The sequence below is a fragment of the Rhinopithecus bieti genome, unplaced genomic scaffold (genome assembly GCF_001698545.2).
Source record: "Rhinopithecus bieti isolate Rb0 unplaced genomic scaffold, ASM169854v2 scaffold_11161, whole genome shotgun sequence".
Taxonomy (NCBI): Eukaryota; Metazoa; Chordata; class Mammalia; order Primates; family Cercopithecidae; genus Rhinopithecus; species Rhinopithecus bieti.
The window spans coordinates 2,733,780-2,752,709 of record NW_016806937.1 but is presented as its reverse complement, the minus strand read 5'-3'; the positions used below and the strand labels follow the sequence as shown (position 1 = coordinate 2,752,709).

The window sequence follows — 18,930 nt, the reverse complement described above, 5'->3', positions numbered from 1 at the left end:
ACAGAAAACCAAACACCGCATGTTCTCACTCATAGGTGGGAACTGAACAATGAGATCACTTGGACTCGGGAAGGGGAACATCACAAACCGGGGCCTATCTGGGGAGGGGGGAGGGGGGAGGGATTGCATTGGGAGTTATACCTGATATAAATGACAAACTGATGGGTGCTGACCAGTTGATGGGTGCAGCACACCAACATGGCACAAGTTACATATGTAACAAACCTGCACGTTATGCACATGTACCCTAGAACTTAAAGTATAATAATTAAAAAAAAAAAAAGAATAAAGGACTTGAAAAATGTGCAGTCACCACCCCATCAGGGCAGCTTATCTGCAGCTGCTCTCGGATAAGCCATGTCTTATCAGTTAACTCAAGGCTCTGTCTGTAAGATAACACTGTACTCTTCTTGGGGGCAGGACTGCCACCTCATGTGGTTGGATCCCTGGATCCCTGGCTGTCTGCACAGTTCCAATCCCGGCTGCTCAGTAGCTCCTGGGCTCCTCTCCTTGTGATGGAAGGCTGGGGAGGCAGGGCAGGGCAGAGCACAGCACCCTGCAGATTTGAGGGGCTGGGCTCCTGGCCTCCCCATCTGTAAAAGGAGGGGGTCCAGGCAGCATAACTTGCAGGGACCCCAGCCCTGATGCCTCAGAATCCAAGAAGCAGGGAACCCACACTTTTTGCAAAGTGGTTTGTGTCACAGTCACCAGTATGATGGCACTGGGAGGGAGGGAAAGGGAAGGTGGATAGGGTGTTGTCACAACAAAAAAGGGTGGCATGAAAGTCACTCTGGCCTCTAACGCATTGTCCCATGACGGAGGGGTCTTTGGGACAAAATCATAACCTGTGATGCCTCTGTCCCACTGCCCTGGGTGGCACTGTTGGTTAGACCTGCCCAGGTGCCACAGAGGCTTGGGAGGCTGATAAGGAAAAGAGCGCACAGACAGGGGAGCAGCGTGCCCTGCTGGAGCCAGCACTGCCCGGTAGTTACCTCTTGGGGCTCCTGGGCTGTCCACAAACAGGGGTTGATACGGCCTTATTCCTCCACTAGCTGTGTGACCTTGGCCAACTGGGTTCACCTCTCTGTGCATCAGTTTTCTTGCCATTAAAGCGGGAATAACTCTCCTGTAGCACCTTTAGCCTCAAAGACGGCTGAAGCCACCTTGAGGCTGGCTGGGTCTGGGTGGCACTCAGGCCTCCCGGAACTCCCCCCTGAGGCAGGGACAGGGTTTCTTGGGGTAGCCGGCCCTGGGGAGGGTAAGCTGCAGGGAAGGCGCGCGGTCTCCCTCTTGGCCACGAGGTGGCGCGCTCGGCCCTAAGACCTCAAAGGCGCGACTCCAACTCACCAGCTCGGTGGCGTCCTGGCCCCGGAGCAGCGGCTTCTCCTCAGGGAATCGCAGCTCCTGCAGCCCGGCCATGGTCACGTCGTGGAGCAGGAGGCCTAGGGAAGGAGGGCAGGGTTGAGACCTGCTGCGGCGGGGACGCCCGGGCGGAGAACGACAGCGCAAGCCAGGGCTGGGGCAGGAGCGCGGGGACCAGACGCACTGTCCCCCTGGCCCCCAAGCGCAGCCCACCCAGGCACTCAGGGCCCCAGGCCTCCGTCTGCAAGCCCGGCCTGTCTGGCTTGGGGATACCATTATAGTATTTGTTTTCTCGTTTTTTTTTTTTTTTTTTTTTTTTTTTTTTTTTTTTTTTTTAACACTTGAGTCTCGCTCTGTCGCCCAGGCTGGAGTGCAGTGGCGCAATCTCGGCTCACTGCAATCTTCGCCTCCTGGGTTCAAGCGATTCTCCCACCTCAGCCTCCCAAGTAGCTGAGAGAGTACGGGTGTGCACCACCACCTTGGTAACTTTTGTGTTTTTAGTAGAGACGCGATTTCACCATGTTGGTCAGCCTGGTCTCGAACTCCTGACCTCAAGTGATCCACCCACCTCGGTCTCCCAAAGTGTTAAGATTTCAGGTGTGAGATACCACGCCCAGCCTATTATTTGCTCTTAAAAATTAAAACATGTTTCCAAATAAAAGAGAAAAGCAACTTCATGATTCCTAAAACAATTACAAGCAAAATTCTGCCTTTATTGAGAAGCAGAAGGGCACGTGCAGGGAGGCCAAACACAGGGTCAGACGCAGACAGAGTCCCCTGCCGAGGGCCTCTGGTGTCTGAAGGGGACAGTGGGGCTCTGGAGGATAGAGAGACTGGAGAGGAACAGAGCTGAGAGCTCCCCGGAGGGCTCCCAAGATGAGCCTGTGTGAAGATGGGCCAGGGAGGGGTGGGAGTAGAGGCTCTGGTGGTGTCACAGGTTGAGTGATGTTGAAAGCGGGGGTGCAGGTCTCAATTCAGGCCACCAGCAGGGAGGGGGTGATACACAGGGGCTGCTCAGCTGCCAGAGGGTGGGCCTGGGAAATCCCAGGGGTTTCTGAACCTCAGAAGAAGAATGGGTCATACATGCAGGCGTGTGTGTGCGTGCGTGTGTGTGTGTGCAGCAGCCAGTGGTAGGGGAAGGAAGACAGAGGGTCCCAGGAACCCACAATTCCTCTAGGAACGGCACCGTCATCCCTCAATTTCAGGATGGCAGAGGTCAGAATGCACCAAGAGAAAAACTAGCCAAGAACATGATCTAGAAATTCCTAAAAGAATTAAAAATGGCCAGTACCTACATGGAAAAATATTCAAGCTCACTAGAAGTCAAAGAAATTTAAATTAAGATACTTTTTTTTTTGGCCAGGCACCGTGGTTCATGCCTATAATCCCAGCATTTTGGGAGGCTGACGCTGGAGGAGCACTTGAGCCCTGAGGTTCAGGACCAACCTGGACAACATAGCAAGACCCCATCTCTAAAAAAAAAAAAATAAAGTAGCTGGGTGTGGTGGTGAGAGCCTATGGTCCCAGCTACTCAGGAGGCTGAGGTGGGAGGATCACTTGAGACCAGGAGTCCAAGGTTACAGGGAGCTATGATTGCACCACTCCACTCCAGCCTGAGTGACAGAGCAAGACCCTGTCTCGAATGAATGAATGAATGAATGAATGAATGGATAGCTCTTTCTTTTTTTGCCAATGGCATTGGCAAAGTTTACACGGCTAGCAAAGGTGTACTGAAACAGGCACTTCTTATATGGCTTGTAAGTATATAAATGGACATATCTTTCTGGAGGGCAGTTTTGCAAATGAATTAAAATTATTTAAAAGTGGCTCAAGCCTGTAATCCCAGCACTTTGGGAGGCCGAGACGCGGCGATCACGAGGTCAGGGAGATCGAGACCATCCTGGCCGAACCATGGTGCGAAACCTCGTCTCCTTACTAAAAAAAATACAAAAAACTAGCCCGGCGCGAGGTGGCGGGCGGCCTGCTAAGTCCCAGCTACTCGGCGGAGGCTTGGGGAGGAGGGGAGAATGGCGCTCAAACCCGCGGAGCGCTGAGCGCTTGCAGTGAGCCTGAGATCCGGCCAACTGCCACTCCAGGCCTTGGGCCGAAGAGCCGAGACTCCGGTCTCAAAAAAAAAAAAAAAAAAAAAAAAAAAAAAAAAAAAAAAAAAAAAAAAAATAAAATAAAATTATTTAAAAGGTTTATACTCTCAGACTCCAGCAATCCGTTCCCCTTGGGGGAGAAATCGGCCTAAAGAAACCAGAGATTGGCCAACAAATAATTTATCTATAGAATTCTTCAGCACAGTGCCCCATTTACAATAGGGAGGAAAAAAAATTTTTAAAAAAAAAAGTCTCATCAATAGGCGGTACAAGATAAACTGCTGTGCTCAATAATAAAAGATTATTTAATTAATAAGAAAATTCCTGTACAATAAATAGAAAAGCAAGGCCTGACGTCCCCTGCGCACGTGCCATGCCGGACCCGCGCTCCCAGTGGCTTTTCCGAGGAAACCAGCCTAACACAATGCCCATGATGCGGCTGTTTACTATTTATTAGAAAAAAAAAAAAACGCATCCTTGAGGGCTCTCCGCCTTTCCCATTTCCGATCCTTCTGATGCTTGCACGCCCTTCACCCATCCATCGCAGGGCATGGCGGGCCTGGGATGAGCTGAAAGAAGGGGTCCCCTTCCTTGGAAAACTCATTCTGCAATGGGAGGACATTTTAGCACCTGCCTTTCCTGAACACCCATCTCAATTAAAGTCCTTGGTAGCCCTGGGGGTGTTCCTGTGGGCCCCCAACCCAGCCTATTATGAAACCACCCTGGACACCATCCTCCCCAAGCGACCATGCTATTAAAAGGGCTGAGGAGGTGGCAGTGCCAGGGACAGATGGCCCTGCTGACGGAGTTGGCTGGCGGGGAAGGGGGGCAGAGGGGAGGGAGAGACCTCCATCATCCAGGAACTGGGAATGTCTCAGGCCCATGAAAAACAGACAGTTCAGGCTTGGCTGGAGGTTGCGGGGCCTCCAGGACAAAGGAGGCCCAGAGCAGACATTTCCACAGCAGGGTGGCAGAGAAGTTTCTTCTAAAGAAAGTTATGATTTTTTTTTTTTTAAGAAGCTATGGTGATCAAGTTATAAGAAAATGAGAGTCCTACTAATGAAGCCTGGCTAAGGTCCCCAAGGAGTTAAGTAGCACAGAGGGGAAGATGCCAGTCGGTCTATTGAAGCGGCCAGCAATGGCCTCTTTCCACGTCCGCCATGCTTTTCCCCTTCTTGATCTCTTTATTCCCTAAAGGCGACAGGAGCCGCCCTGTCCAGCCCCCAGTGCCAAAGACAAGAGCTCTCCCAGGAGACACGTGTGCAGGGACCTGGCTGGGCAGACAGAAGCTTGTAAACACTGAATGGGCCTGGGGTAAGTCCCAATGCTTCTACTTCCAGGGGGTAGATTGGAGCCACTGAAACCAGGCCATCATTTCTACCCCTATCATTCAATGGCTAGCTTTATTTTGGGGCCGAATCACTCAAAGCCCTCACTTATTTGCAATATGAGATCATGTGGGCCCACCTCAGAAAAGTCCTGAGGTGCAATAGAAAACAATAAATATATAATAACTTTTTTTTTTTTTTTTTTGAGACGGCAGTCTCGCTCTATCGCCCAGGCTGGAGTGCAGTGGCCGGGTCTCAGCTCACTGCAAGCTCCGCCTCCCAGGTTTACGCCATTCTCCTGCCTCAGCCTCCCGAGTAGCTGGGACTACAGGCGCCCGCCACCTCGCCCGGCTAGTTTTTTTTTTTTTTTTAGTAGAGACGGGGTTTCACCGTGTTCGCCAGGATGGTCTCGATCTCCTGACCTCGTGATCCACCCGTCTCGGCCTCCCAAAGTGCTGGGATTACAGGCTTGAGCCACCGTGCCCGGCCATAAATAACTTTTTTTTTAAGACGGATTCTTACTCTGTCGCCCAGGCTGGCATGCAGTGGCATGATCTCGGCTCACTGCAACCTCTACCTCCTGGGTTCAAGTGATTCTCCTGCTCCATCCTCTCAAGTAGTTGGGATTACAGGCACCTGCCACCACGCCTGGCTATTTTTTTAATTTTTTTTTTGTATTTTTAGTAGAAATGAGTTTTTGCCATGTTGGTCAGGTTGGTCTTGAACTCTTGACCTCAGGTGATCCATCTGCCTCAGCCTCCTAAAGTGTAAAAATGACCTTTTTTGTTTGCTCAGAGGGTCTTGGTCAAAACAAACCCTGGCTCTGCTCTAAGCAAACTCCAGGCTGGAGTGCAGTGGTACAATCATCGCTCACAGCAGCCTCAAACTCCTGGGCTTAAGTGATCCTCCCACCTCAGCTTCCCAAGTAGCTGGGACCACAGGTGTGTGCCACCAGAGCCCCACTATTTTTTTTTCATTTTTTGTAGAGATGGGGTCTACTATGTTGGCCAGGCTGGTCTCAAATTCCTGGGCTCAAGCAATCCTCCTACCTCAGCCTCCCAAAGCACTGGGATTACTGGTGTGAGCCACCATGCCCAGCCTAAAATGCCTTTTAAATGAAAGATTTTTGTACATATTTGAATGGAACAAAAATCACATGTGATCAGGGTGTTCCTTGCCTTTCCCTGCCGATTTAAGATAACTTTGGAGTTTCGTTTTTTGTTTTTTTTTTTCCTCGTTTCTGTTAGATTCATAGCTGCACGCAGAGGGGCGAAGCTGATGTACGTAGGGGAGGGATGGTACAAGGGATGAGGGAGAGGAAACAGCCCCTTTGGCTGGGGGACAGTGACATGTGAGAGGCCCCTCAAGGGCAAAAGAGCACCGGGGACTGTGGAAATGGGCTCCTGCGCTGTGTTAGTGTGGGTGGATTCCTTAAGAGGAATTGTATTTCAGTTTAATCACTTCTGGTTGCTGATTTGTGTTTTTTCTCCTTTCCTTCTTTTTTCAAGGCAAACAGGAGCATTCGGCTCTCACCATGCAGCCAGCAGGCCCCTCCCGCTATGCTTCTGTAACTGTGATTCCATGCTGAGACCCCAGCCAGGTGAATCCTCTGATTTATTAGGGTTAAAAATAGAAGCAATGACTGTGGTCATTCCTGGAACTATCCCATAAATGCTTAAATTGATCAGCAGTAGTTACACATCCTACAGAAAAAAGCAATTGCTGAATCGGGAGAACAAGTGCAGTAGTCCTAGGAGATGGTGGGGGTGTTTGAAAATACACTGGGGGGCCGGGCACGGTGGCTCACACCTGTAATCCTGGTACTTTGGGGGGCCAAGGCAGGCAGATCACTTGAAGCCAGGAGTTCGAGACCAGCCTGGCCAACATGGCAAAACCCTGTCTCTACTAAAAATTCAAAAATTAGCTGGGCGTGATGGCGGGTGCCTGTAATCCCAGCTACTTGGGAGGCTGAGGCAGAATTACTTGAGCCCAGGAGGTGGAGGTTGCAGTGAGCTGAGATTGCATCACTGCACTCCAGCCTGGGTGACAAAGCAAGACTCTGAGGAAGAAAGAAGAAAAGAAGGAAAGAAGGAAGGAAGGAAAGAAAAGAAAAAGAAAAAAGAAAAGAAAAGAAAAAAAAAAGGAAGGAAGGAAGGAAGGAAGGAAGAAAGGAAGGAAAGAAAACAGAAAAGAAGGAAAGAAAGATGAAGGAAGGAAGGGAGGGAGGGAGGGAGGGAGGGAGGGAGAAAGGAAAAAGATAAGAGAAAAAAATGAAAATACATTGAAGAATGTGGGTGGTCTCAGTGACCGAGGGTCCTACATTCAGTGCCCAGGGACCACAGGTGAGAAGAGTCATGCAATGTGGGGACAGTGCTACACATGAAGGATCACTCCCCACCCCAGCCCCCATAGCTGCACAGTAAGAAACGCTAGAACTGAAAGAGAAGAGAGTAAGACATAAATGGAGTGAAGTTAGAGGATACAGGAGAAGCCAGACAGAGGAACCAGGCCTGTGGGACAGGAAGAGACCAAATAAGAAGAGGTAGAACTGTGGAATGGCTGGTGTTCTTTCAACCACAGGGATGAAGGGGACCCACAGGTCAGGGGCAAGGTCCAGTCCATGCTGCCTTGAATATGCCACACTCCTGAGTTAAAAGGTCCCATTATTATGAAAAATGCCACAGGCAAATGAAATGAGCCATACCCAGGTCTGGCCAGCTCCACCCTGGGGGAGGGGTCCGTACCACGGAAAAGGAATGATGTGGCTGAGTGGGAGCGTGTGACTCATGTCCAGGCCTGTGCACCCAGGCACCACGGACCTGGTGTATCCCTACTGCTTGGATCAGAGTTGGTGCTCAGTGATACACGGGCCACCATCCCTACCCAACGCTACACCAGTGCCTGGTTGGAAAAGAAGCCCCAGAAATCTGGGACCCCGGAAATTGGGGGAATCACCTTCCAACTGCACTATATAGGGGGTCTGGAAATGTCCAGGGAGCTGGACCCTCTTATTACTCTCCCTGTCCTTATCCTGATCTCCTAGGCCTGGGACAGCACTGAGGGTGGGACAGGGATGGGGACTCGGTCTTCCCTCAGGATTCCCAGTTCACAGATGAGAAATAAAAGACACAGGAAGGAGCGACGGACTGGTGCAAGTTCTCCTGTGGCTGACCCAGGCTGGGGATCCAGAGTGCATGCTCCCACCCACCTACATGCATTCTGCCTCCCTGGCTGGGTGGCAGGACGGGAGGATGCGGGGGACATTATTTTCTCCAGCCCAGGCTCCATTTCCCTCTCTAGGTACGGCTCCTTGATTTATGCCAAACTTGAACTTGGCCAGTCTGCTTTTTCCTTGGGTTGAGCCTATGAATCCCTATGCCCCCACCAACCACACCACCACCCTGCACACATGCGCGTGCACACACACACACACACACACCCAGCACATTGCACTGTCTTAGGCAGCCGTATTTGGATTCTGGCACTCCTGGCTAAAGACCCGGGCTGACTCAGTAGGCGCATCCTCCCCACAGGAAGCACATGCCTTTGTTCATGCTGTTCCCTCTGCCTGCAGTGCCTTTCCCCACCATATCCCTACAAGGGGAGCAATATGGAAAACAGTCCTTAATATTACTGAACACCAAGTTCCAGGCATTTTACATGTATAAGTTCGTTTACTCCTCCTGACTCCTCATAGAGGTAGGTACTATTACTGTCCTCATTTTGTAGCTGAGGAAGTGAGGCATACAGAGGTGACATAATCAGCCCAAGGTATTATGACTGGTAAGTGACGGAACCTGGATTTGAACCCATGATGTCTGGGTCTGGAGCTCATATGCTCATGTGTGGACTCTATCATCTTTTTTTTTTCTTCTTCTTTTTTAAGACAGAGTATCACTCTGTTGCCCAGGATGGAGAGCAGTGGTGCGATCTCAGCTCATTGCAACCTCCGCCTTCTGAATTCAAGTTAATTCTCATCCCTCAGCCTCCCAACATAGCTGGGATTACAGAATTCTGCCACCAGGTCTAGCTATTTTTTGTACTTTTAGTAGTGATGGGGTTTTGCCATGTTGGCCAGGCTGGGACTCTGTCGTCTTGCTAACCCACTGATGCATGGATGAGTGGTTTAATCTCCCTACTGTCACCTCCCAGAGGACAGCGACCTGATCTTGTTCATCTGTCCAACCCCATCAGAGTCCAAACACACACAGGCTTAATAACTGGTAAATTAGATGTAGGACAGGCCAGAAATCTCCATGGCTGACCCGCCCACAGAAGCTATAGGAAAGCACAGGATAAACATTTTTGTTGCTCAGATGTCACTGTTCCAATGTCAGTTATAGGCATAAAACAGTATTCAAATGCACACCACCAAGGTGGTGAGGCCACTCTGATACGAGGCTGTTTGATGAGGCTGGCTGTCAAGAGGCTCCAGGGCAGTAAGTTTGGCCACAAAACTTGGAGGGGGCAGGGATGGGCGCGGTAGCTCATGCCTGTAATCCCAGCACTTTGGGAGACATTTAGGCAGATCACTTGAGGTCAGGAGTTCGAGACCAGCCTGGCCAACACAGTGAAACCCTGTTTCTACTAAAAATTCAAGAATTAGCCGGGTGTGGTGGCAGGCACCTGTAATCCCAGCTACTCGGGAGGCTGAAGCAGGAGAATCACTTGAACCTGGGAGGCGGAGGTTGCAGTGAGCCGAGATCCTGCCACTGTGCTCCAGCCTGGGTGACAGAGCAAGACTCCATCTCAAAAACAAAAAACAAACAAAAGAAAACTTGGAGGGGCAGATGCAGCCTCAGCACATTCCCCACCTCCTGGAGGTTGGTCTGGGCTCTCTCCTTCCTCTCAAATCCTACCTGTGTCTTCAGTCTCCCCATGGCGTTTGCCAAAATCCCTTAAAGGGGACAGACTTAGTAGCACTCCCATTCTAGGGCTCAATAAGGAGAAAGAAAATACTATGCACTCAATGGAAAAGTGGGCAAAGGTCTGGGATGGGAATTCAGAGAAGAACAACAAGAGCAAAGCATCTGCCCTGCCCCACTGGCCGCCAGAGAAATGCCTGTGAAACAATGAGCGATATGACCTGCCCAGACCGCAGCTTCTCAGACACTCCTAGAGGACAAGCACTACATCTGTTTTGTTCACTGGGATGTCCCCTGTGTCTATGACAGTGCTGGGCACAGGGCAGACACTCAACATTTCTGTTCAATGAAATAAGTAAATGAACGAATGAACCATTCTTCATACAGACCACAAATTACTAAAAGATTGATAACATGCAAGGTTGGTGAGGTTCTGGGAAAATGGGCACACACTCATGCTGCTGGCTGGATGGCAGCCGGTTCAGCTTTATTTGGAGAACAACTTGGTAGTCTGTTAAATGCAAATATCGGTCAACTCTGCAATTCTGTGTCTAGGTATTTATCCTAAAGAAAAACACCCACATGTACACTAAGAGGCAGCACACAGGGGTGCTCACTGTACAGCTGAGTGGAGCAATGCAATCTGGAAACCACCTCAGTGAGCACCAGGAGAATGGTGAAATAAATTACGGAACATCTACGCACTGGAGAACCATGCAGCCATGAAATAAACAAGGCAGCTCCACTCAAACAGAGCGGGAAAGCATTCTAAAATATGCAATTAAGAAAAAAAGGCATGTCACCAAATAATGTGTAAAAATAATCCCATTTATGGCTGGGTGCAGGCTCACACCTGTAATCCCAGCACTTTGGGAGGCCAAGGCAGGAGAGTTGCTTGAACCTGGGAGGCGAAGGTTGCAGTGAGCCGAGATCGCACCATTGTACTCCAGCCTGGGCAACAGAGCGAGATTCTGTCTCAAAATAATCTCATTTATGTAAAAATCATATGCATTGAACAGGTATATATATTGGCAACTTCCAAAAAAAAATCCTCAAAAGACTCAGGGTAAACTGTAACAATGCTTATCTCTGGGGAAGGATATGGGGAAGGGTACAAAAGAGAGATTCTTTTTTAAATCCTATGCACCAGATTTTATCAAATCTAAGACATAACTGATTACAAGTGACACTAATTTTTATGAATCAGTAAGAAAAAAAAAACCCACTACCAGTTAAATTAAGACACAATACTTACCCCCTTTAAAGTTATTTTGAAAAAAAATTAGGCTTGCAAAAAAATTACAACAAAACAAAAAACAAAACCAAGAAAGCACAGAAACACAGAAATTTCCCACATACCCTTCACTCAGCTTCCCCCAATGTTATCATTGATACAGAACCATAATACAATTGAGAAACCAGAAAATTAAACACTGATACATACTGTTAAGTAATATACAGAACTTACATATATTTTACCAGTTTTCCCAATAATGCCTTTTTTGGGTCTAGGACCCAACCCAGGATGCCACATCATATTTAGTTGGTATGTCTCCCTGGATAGTTTATCAGTCCATCTTTTATAACCTTGACACTTGTTATTATTATTTTTTTTTGAGATGGAGTCTTGTACTGTCGCCCGGGCTGGAGTGCAATGGCGTGATCTCGGCTCAATGCAACCTCTCCCTCCTGCATTCAAGTGATTCTCCTGCCTCAATCTCCTGAGTAGCTGGGATTACAGGCACCTACCACCACACCCAGCTAATTTTTGAATTTTTAGTAGAAACAGGGTTTCACTGTATTGGCCAGGCTGGTCTCAAACTCCTGACCTCGTGATCCAGCCACCTTGGCCTCCCAAAGTGCTGGGATTACAGGCGTGAGCCACCAGCCTGGCTGACCTTGACACTTTTGAAAAGTACTGGCCAGTTAATCAGTAGAATATCCTCGCTTTGGGTTTGTCTGTTGTTTTCTCATGATTAGACAGAGGTTATACATTTTTGGCAAGAATATGACAGAATGAGGTGCCCTTCTCAGTTTATATCAGCAGGCACATGATGTCAATTTGTCTTGTTACAGAGGATGTTAACCTTGATCCCTTGATAAGGAGCGCTCTGCCAGATTTCTCCACTGAAATGTTACTATTTTTCCCTTTGTAAGCAGTGTGGGAAGATACTTTGACACTACGTAAACATCCTATGTCTCATCATACTTCCTCACCCCCTCCACCCCCTTACCCCTGCTAATTTTAACAACTATTGATTCTTGCCTACAGCAATTATTACTTTGATGGTTGCCTAATGATAATTTTCCTTTTTTTCCTGCTGAGGAAAAGGAAGATAATTTTCTATTTCCATAATCTCTTCTATGCTTATTAGAATTATCCTGTAAGAAAGAGTTGTCCTGACCAGGCGTGGTGGCTCATGCCTGTGATCCCAGCACTTTGGGAGGCCAAGGCGGGTGGATCACTGTTGCAGGAAGTCAGGGACCCCGAACGGAGGGACTGGCTGAAGCCACGGCAGAAGAATATAAATTGTGAAGATTTCATGGACATTTATTAGTTCCCCAAATTAATACTTTTATAATTTCTTACTCCTGTCTTTACTGCAATCTCTGAACATAAATTGTGAAGATTTCATGGACACTTATCACTTCCCCAATCAATACCCTTGTGATTTCCTATGCCTGTCTTTAATCTCTTACTCCTGTCATCTTCGTAAGCTGAGGAGGATGTATGTCGCCTAAGGACCCTGTGATGATTGTGTTAACTGCACAAATTGTTTGTAGAGCATGTGTGCTTGAACAATATGAAATCTGGGTGCCCTGAAAAAAGGAACAGGATAACAGCAATGTTCAGGGAACAAGGGAGATGGCCTTGGATTCTGACTGCCGGTGAGCCAGGCAGAACAGAGCCATATTTCTCTTCTTTCAAAAGCAAATAAGAGAAATATCGCTGAATTCTTTTTCTCAGCAAGGAATATCCCTGAGAAAGAGAATGCGCACTGAAGGTAGGTCTATAGACAGACCCCTTGAGGCGGCCGCCTTTTATGGTCGAAGCCGAAGGGATGAAATGAGCCCCGTCTCCTGTAGCGCTCCCAGGCTTATTAGGACAAGGAAATTCCTGCCTAATAAATTTTGGTCAGACAGGTTGTCTGCTCTCAAACCCTGTCTCCTGATAAGTTGTTATCAATGACAATGTGTGCCCAACACTTCATTAGCAATTTTAATTTTGCCCCATCCTGTGGTCCTGTGATCTCACCCTGACTCCATTTGCTTTCTGATATTTTATTACCTTGTGAAGTATGTGATCTCTGTGACCCATACCCTATTCATGCACTCCCTCCCCTTTTGAAAATCGCTAATAAAAACTCGCTGGTTGGCCGGGCGTGGTGGCTCACGCCTGTAATCCCAGCACTTTGGGAGGCCGAGGTGGGCAGATCATGAGGTCAGGAGTTCGAGACCATCCTGGCTAGCATGGTGAAACCTCATCTGTACTAAAAATGCAAAAAATTAGCCAGGCGTGGTGGCAGGCACCTGTGGTCCCAGGTGCATAGGAGGCTGAGGCAGGAGAATGGTGTGAACCCAGGAGGCAGAGCTTGCAGTGAGCTGAGATCGCGCCACTGCACTCCAGCCTGGGTGACAGAGCGAGACTCCATCTCAAAAAACAAAAAAAACCAAAAACAAAAAAAACAAAATAAAAAAACCTTGCTGGTTTTACAGCTCAGGGAGCATCACAGAACCTGCTGACGTGTGATGTCACCCCCAGACACCCAGCTTTAAATTTCTCTCTCTTGTGCTCTTTCCCTTTATTTCTCAAATCAGCCGAGACACCTAGGAAATAGAAAAGAACCCACAATAAATATCGGGGGTGGGGTTTCTCCCGACAGATCACAAGGTCAGGTGATCGAGACCATCCTGGCTAACATGGTGAAACCCTGTCTGTACTAAAAAATACAAAAAATTAGCCAGGCATTGTGGCGGGTGCCTGTAGTCCCAGCTACTCGGGAGGCTGAGGCAGGAGAATAGCCTGAACCCAGGAGGCAGAGCTTGCAGTGAGCCAAGATACTGCCAGTGCATTCCAGCCTGGGTGACAGAGCGAGACTCTGTCTCAAAAGAAAAAAAAAAAAAAAGAGTTGTCCTTTCTCCTCCTTTATTCAATTACTTATTTACATCAATATGGACTCATGGATATTTATTTTACCCTGTGGGTTAAAAGCCATTGCTATCATTATTTCATTGTTCAAACTGGGCCAGGTTTGGCCACTGGGAGTTCCCTTAAGGTGGCTCTTGTATGCTTTCAACATGTACCCATTATTTTTTGAGTTTCAAATATTCTAGCCTCATTACATGTTCTAAACTCATCTTGTACTTTCTCTGCTTCAACCATGAAATCAACCATTTCTCTAAGGAGCCCTAGTTCCCCTTATTGGAGAATGATGTTTAGAAACCAAGATCTGGACACCAGGTGTGCTCATTGCTACTGCGGTGTCATTGGTCTGGGCCCTCTTAGCAGGCAGAGCTATGAAATGTATGCAAGATACTAACACACACAATTTACTCTTAAATATGTATATATCTCTCTCCATATATATCAGATATATATATATCTGGAATCTGGAATTTATACTGATACCTTTACTTCAACACCACAGAGTGCATTCTAGCTTCCCCACTTTGATTGCAATTTTTTTTTTCTCCAGTGGTGAGAAACCTGGCTCTCACCCATAATATTTCTGCTTATTTGTTCATTCCTGGGATACATTCAAAATAGTGTCAGAACTGCTCCTTCTATGATGAATTCCCTGTCATTCAGGGTTTTTTGGTACTTACTGAAAGAACTCTTTTAGAATATATTAGATCCAGATTTTAAAAAACCATCTATCACTCTTGTAAATTTTAAAAGGAAAATAAAATTGAAATAAATTGTTTAAGGGATTCCTTTTCACATTTCGAGTCCAATGTCTCTTAATCTCTCTACCTTGGAGTTTTTGATGCTGTGCTATTCCACACAGCCTGGGCTTCTCCAGCATCAAGAATGCTCTACTACTATCTCTGGGATTTCCTTCTGAGCTGCCGACATCCACTCACAAATTCTGATGTTCGTGTGATGGCAGTAACAGCATGATGCCCCCCCTTGCCAACAGAGACGGTATGATGCATCCCAATCTTAGAGATGTTAAAGTACGAAAAAAAAAGGTGCATCTTAGAAAGGACATAACATAGCTCTTTCATAAAGTAAGAAGGTGATATACAGCACCAACGTGTAAACTCTGTTTCTCTACACAACACGACTCCAGGTGTTACAATAGACACAACTCCAGACATTACAATAGACACAACAGGCCTCTAATTCTAAGACCAAGGGCAAGGGAGATGGAACTAGAATTCCAGTAACACATTCCATTTGGGCAGCTTCTATAAGGAACTAGTGAAAGAGTCCTACTGCAGCAGAGACTGCCAATTGTCCCCCCATATCTGTTCTCCCCTTCTTCCTGAATAACAATCCCCATATTTTAGATGAGTAGGTGGACGATGGGAATAAAGTTTGTTTATGATGACGTGGTGTTCTGCCAATGAGAGGTAAATGGAAGCATGGGACTTTCAGGCAGTGTTCTTAAAAGGGCACGGTGGCTTATGCTTATAATCCCAGCACTTTGGGAGGCTGAGGTGGGCGGATCACCTGAGGTCAGGAGTTTGAGACCAGCCTGGGCAACATGGCGAAACCCCATCTCTACTGAAAATACAAAAAGTAGCCAAGCATGGTGGCACGTGCCTGTAATCCCAGCTACTCGGGAGGCTGAGGCAGGAGAATTGCTTGAACCCGGGGGATGGAGGTGCAGTGAACTGAGATCATGCCACTGCACTCCAGCCTGGGTGGCAGAAGACTCTGTCTCAAAAAAAAAAAAAAAAAAAAAAAAAAAAAAAGCGGGGAGACACGGCCAGGCGCTCTGGCTCATGCCTGTAATCCCAGCACTTTGGGAGGCCAAGGCAGGTGGATCACTTGAGGTCAGGAGTTCAAGACGACCAGCCTGGCCAACATGGCGAAACCCCATCTCTGTTAAAATACAAAATGAGCTGGGTATGGTGGCTGGCACCTGTAATCCCACCTATTTGGGAGGCTGAGGCAGGAGAATCACTTGTACCTNGGTGCAGTGAACTGAGATCATGCCACTGCACTCCAGCCTGGGTGGCAGAAGACTCTGTCTCAAAAAAAAAAAAAAAAAAAAAAAAAAAAAAAAAAAAAAAAAAAAAAAAAAGCGGGGAGACACGGCCAGGCGCTCTGGCTCATGCCTGTAATCCCAGCACTTTGGGAGGCCAAGGCAGGTGGATCACTTGAGGTCAGGAGTTCAAGACGACCAGCCTGGCCAACATGGCGAAACCCCATCTCTGTTAAAAATACAAAAATGAGCTGGGTATGGTGGCTGGCACCTGTAATCCCACCTATTTGGGAGGCTGAGGCAGGAGAATCACTTGAACCTGGGAGGCAGAAGTTGCAGTGTGCCAAGATCGTGCCATTGCACTCCAGCCTAGGCAACAGAGTGAGACTATATCTAAAAAAAAAAGGGGCAGAGGAGACATGCCATTCTTTGACTCCTCCTCCTGCCTCCTGGCTGGAATACAGATGTGATGGCAGGAGCTTGAACTGCCATTTTAGGCTCAAAGGCAGGATTCTAAAGGTGGCAAAGTAGCGATATAGAATAAAGAGTCAAGGTACCTGAGAATCATGAAGCCATGATTTGGGAATCCTCTATTTTGAGATCCTGGTTACGAAAGAAAAAAATATACTTTTATCTTGCTTATTATTATCATGGGTTTTGTTACACACAGTTGAAGCTAATCTGAACTTGGGATATTTTTCTTGGAGACCCACCCTATCGTCCTAAAGGAAGTCAAGGAAAAAGGAAAGGGTGGGGCTTTCCCAAAGAAAAACAGGGAAATGCTAGAGTGAACCTGCAACTTCCTTTCTCCGGCAGGCAGCATAATCCATGATGCCATTCTCTCCCAGCAGTCTAAACCAGCGAACAGCCCCTCGTAACCCACACCTCACAAGCTCACAATAATTGTACTGACATGGGTAACCATGACCTACATTAAAAGGTTAAAAGCAATTGGCATTCTTTGTCACAAATTCTCCCGTTTCTTTTACACAGGTGCCTCACTCAATTCAGCTGTGTATCTTTGCCCAATCCGGCAAATTTCCTAGATACACGTATCCTGGATCTTTGTGCAAGATTCAAACACGTAAACTGAGGCAAGGAATCTTCTTTGGCACAGGAGTCTGCAATACAGTCTCCAGTAAAGACAGAGCCTGAGGGGCATCTTTCTTACTGGGCATTTTTGTCACGGAAAGCCTCATACTTCTCTGAAATGCCGAATTTATTAGCATTTGAGGAATGACATTCATCTGGCAGAGAGGGGCTCTGTTCCAAGCAACTCCCAGAGCTTTCCTGCCTCAAATGCAATGTCTGCAGAGGGGGCTACCTGCATTGGTCCCCACCTGACACCAAGGTCCTTTCTTCTAACAGCACCTGGGTTTCCTTTTGGGAAACCTCCCTTCCCCATTCTCAGTACATGCGTTTCAGGTCTGAATGACCATACCCTAGGAGTGGTCCAGGCCTAAGGCATTCATTCATTCACCAGATACTGATTTGGCACCTACTGCATTCTAGGACTGGAGATAAAATACTGACCATTATAGACAAACATATCTACCTTCAGGAGCTTTCTGGGTGCTGGGGGGGAGGCAAACAATCAACAAACCTAGGTAAATTCAAGGCATGTCAGACGACCTAAGAGCAAAGCAGGAAGCAACTTCACAGGAGAGGAGAGGGAGGTATGTAGAACAGGGTGGTAAGAGTGAGAAGCCACCTGCTGAGAAGGGGATGCGAGCAAGACTTGAAGAAGATCCGGGAGTGAGCCTTGGGATATCCGGGAAGGGCACTCAGGGCAGGGGGAACAGCAAGCGCAAACGCCAGGAGGCAGGCGCCTGCATGTTTGAGCAAATGAAAGGAAGCCGGGCAGGCGCAGTGGCTCACGCCTGTAATCCCAGCACTTGGGAGGCTGAGGCAGGCGGATGGCTTGAGGCCAGGAGTTCGAGACCAGCCTGGCCAACATGGTGAAACCCCCTTGTCTACTAAAAATACAAAAGTTAGCAGGGTGTGTGGTGTGTGGTGCACACCTGTAATCCCAGCTACTTGGGAGGCTGAGGCAGGAGAATCACTTGAACCTGGGAGGCAGAGGTTGCAGTGAGCCGAGATCGCACCACTAGACTCCTACCTGGGTAACAGAGAAAGACTCTCTCTCTCAAAAAATAAAAAGAAAACAAAAGTAACAAAGCCAGGGTGGCTGGAGCAGAGTGAGCCAGGAGGGGAGGAGATGAGGACAGGAGTGGTTAAGGGTTGGGGTGCTCGTCCTGTTCAGCCCTGAAGGTTGGGACTTTGGCTTTTACTCTGAGTATAAACATGCACTGGAAGGTTTTGAGCAGAGGGGTGATGTGATACAATTTTCATCATGAAGGACTCCCCCTCCTGTAATGTGCAGAATAGACCTGGGCGGGGGTTAGGGTGGAAATGGGGAGACCAGTTATTGAGGTGCTGCTGGCTTGCCACACAGCGGTAGTGCAGGAGGTGGCTGAAGTCCTCAGCTTCTGGGTATGTTCTGAAGGTAAAGCTAGAGGGACTCATGGATCCATCAGACGTGGACAGGAGAAGAAGAGAAGTTAGGGTGACTTGGTGGAGCCATGGAGGGATAGAGCTATCATTTATGATTTAGGGAAGAACTTGTGAAGAAGAGGTTTGGGGGAAAGATGAGTGGTGTGGTTTTAGACCTGAGCCAGGTGGAGCTGCCCATGGGCAGGTGGACGTAAGAGTTGTGCTTCAGGTTGGCACAGTGGCTCAGGCCTGTAATCCCAGCACTTTGGGAGGCCAAGGTGGGAGGATTACTTGAGCCCAGGTGTTCAAGACCAGCCTGGGCAACATAGTGGGACCCTGTCTCTACAAAAATTTAAAAATTAGCTGGGCATGGTGATGCATGCCTGTGGTCTCAGCTACTTGGGGGTGGGGGCTGAGGTGTGAGGATCACTTGAGCCCAGGAGATCGAGGCTGCAGTGAGCTGTGATCATGCCACTGCACGCCAGCCTGGGCAACAAAGTAAGACCCTGTCTTCTTAAAGAAAGAAATGAGGCCAGGCACGGTGGCTCAAGCCTGTAATCCCAGCACTTTGGGAGGCCGAGACGGGCGGATCACGAGGTCAGGAGATCGAGACCATCCTGGCTAA

General features: G+C 48.1%; 1 protein-coding gene across 11 annotated transcripts in view; it reads right to left on the bottom strand.

Moving 5' to 3' along the window:
• Nucleotides 1-18,930, bottom strand: part of NDRG4 (NDRG family member 4) — a 53,377-nt gene that overhangs the window by 23,991 nt on the left and 10,456 nt on the right. For all 11 annotated transcript variants that reach the window (XM_017878940.1, XM_017878939.1, XM_017878937.1 and 8 more), the window contains exon 2: nt 1,348-1,442. In XM_017878940.1, coding sequence (XP_017734429.1) covers nt 1,348-1,419 — 72 coding nt within the window. In that variant the 5' untranslated portion in view covers nt 1,420-1,442. The remainder of the gene's footprint in view (nt 1-1,347; nt 1,443-18,930) is intronic.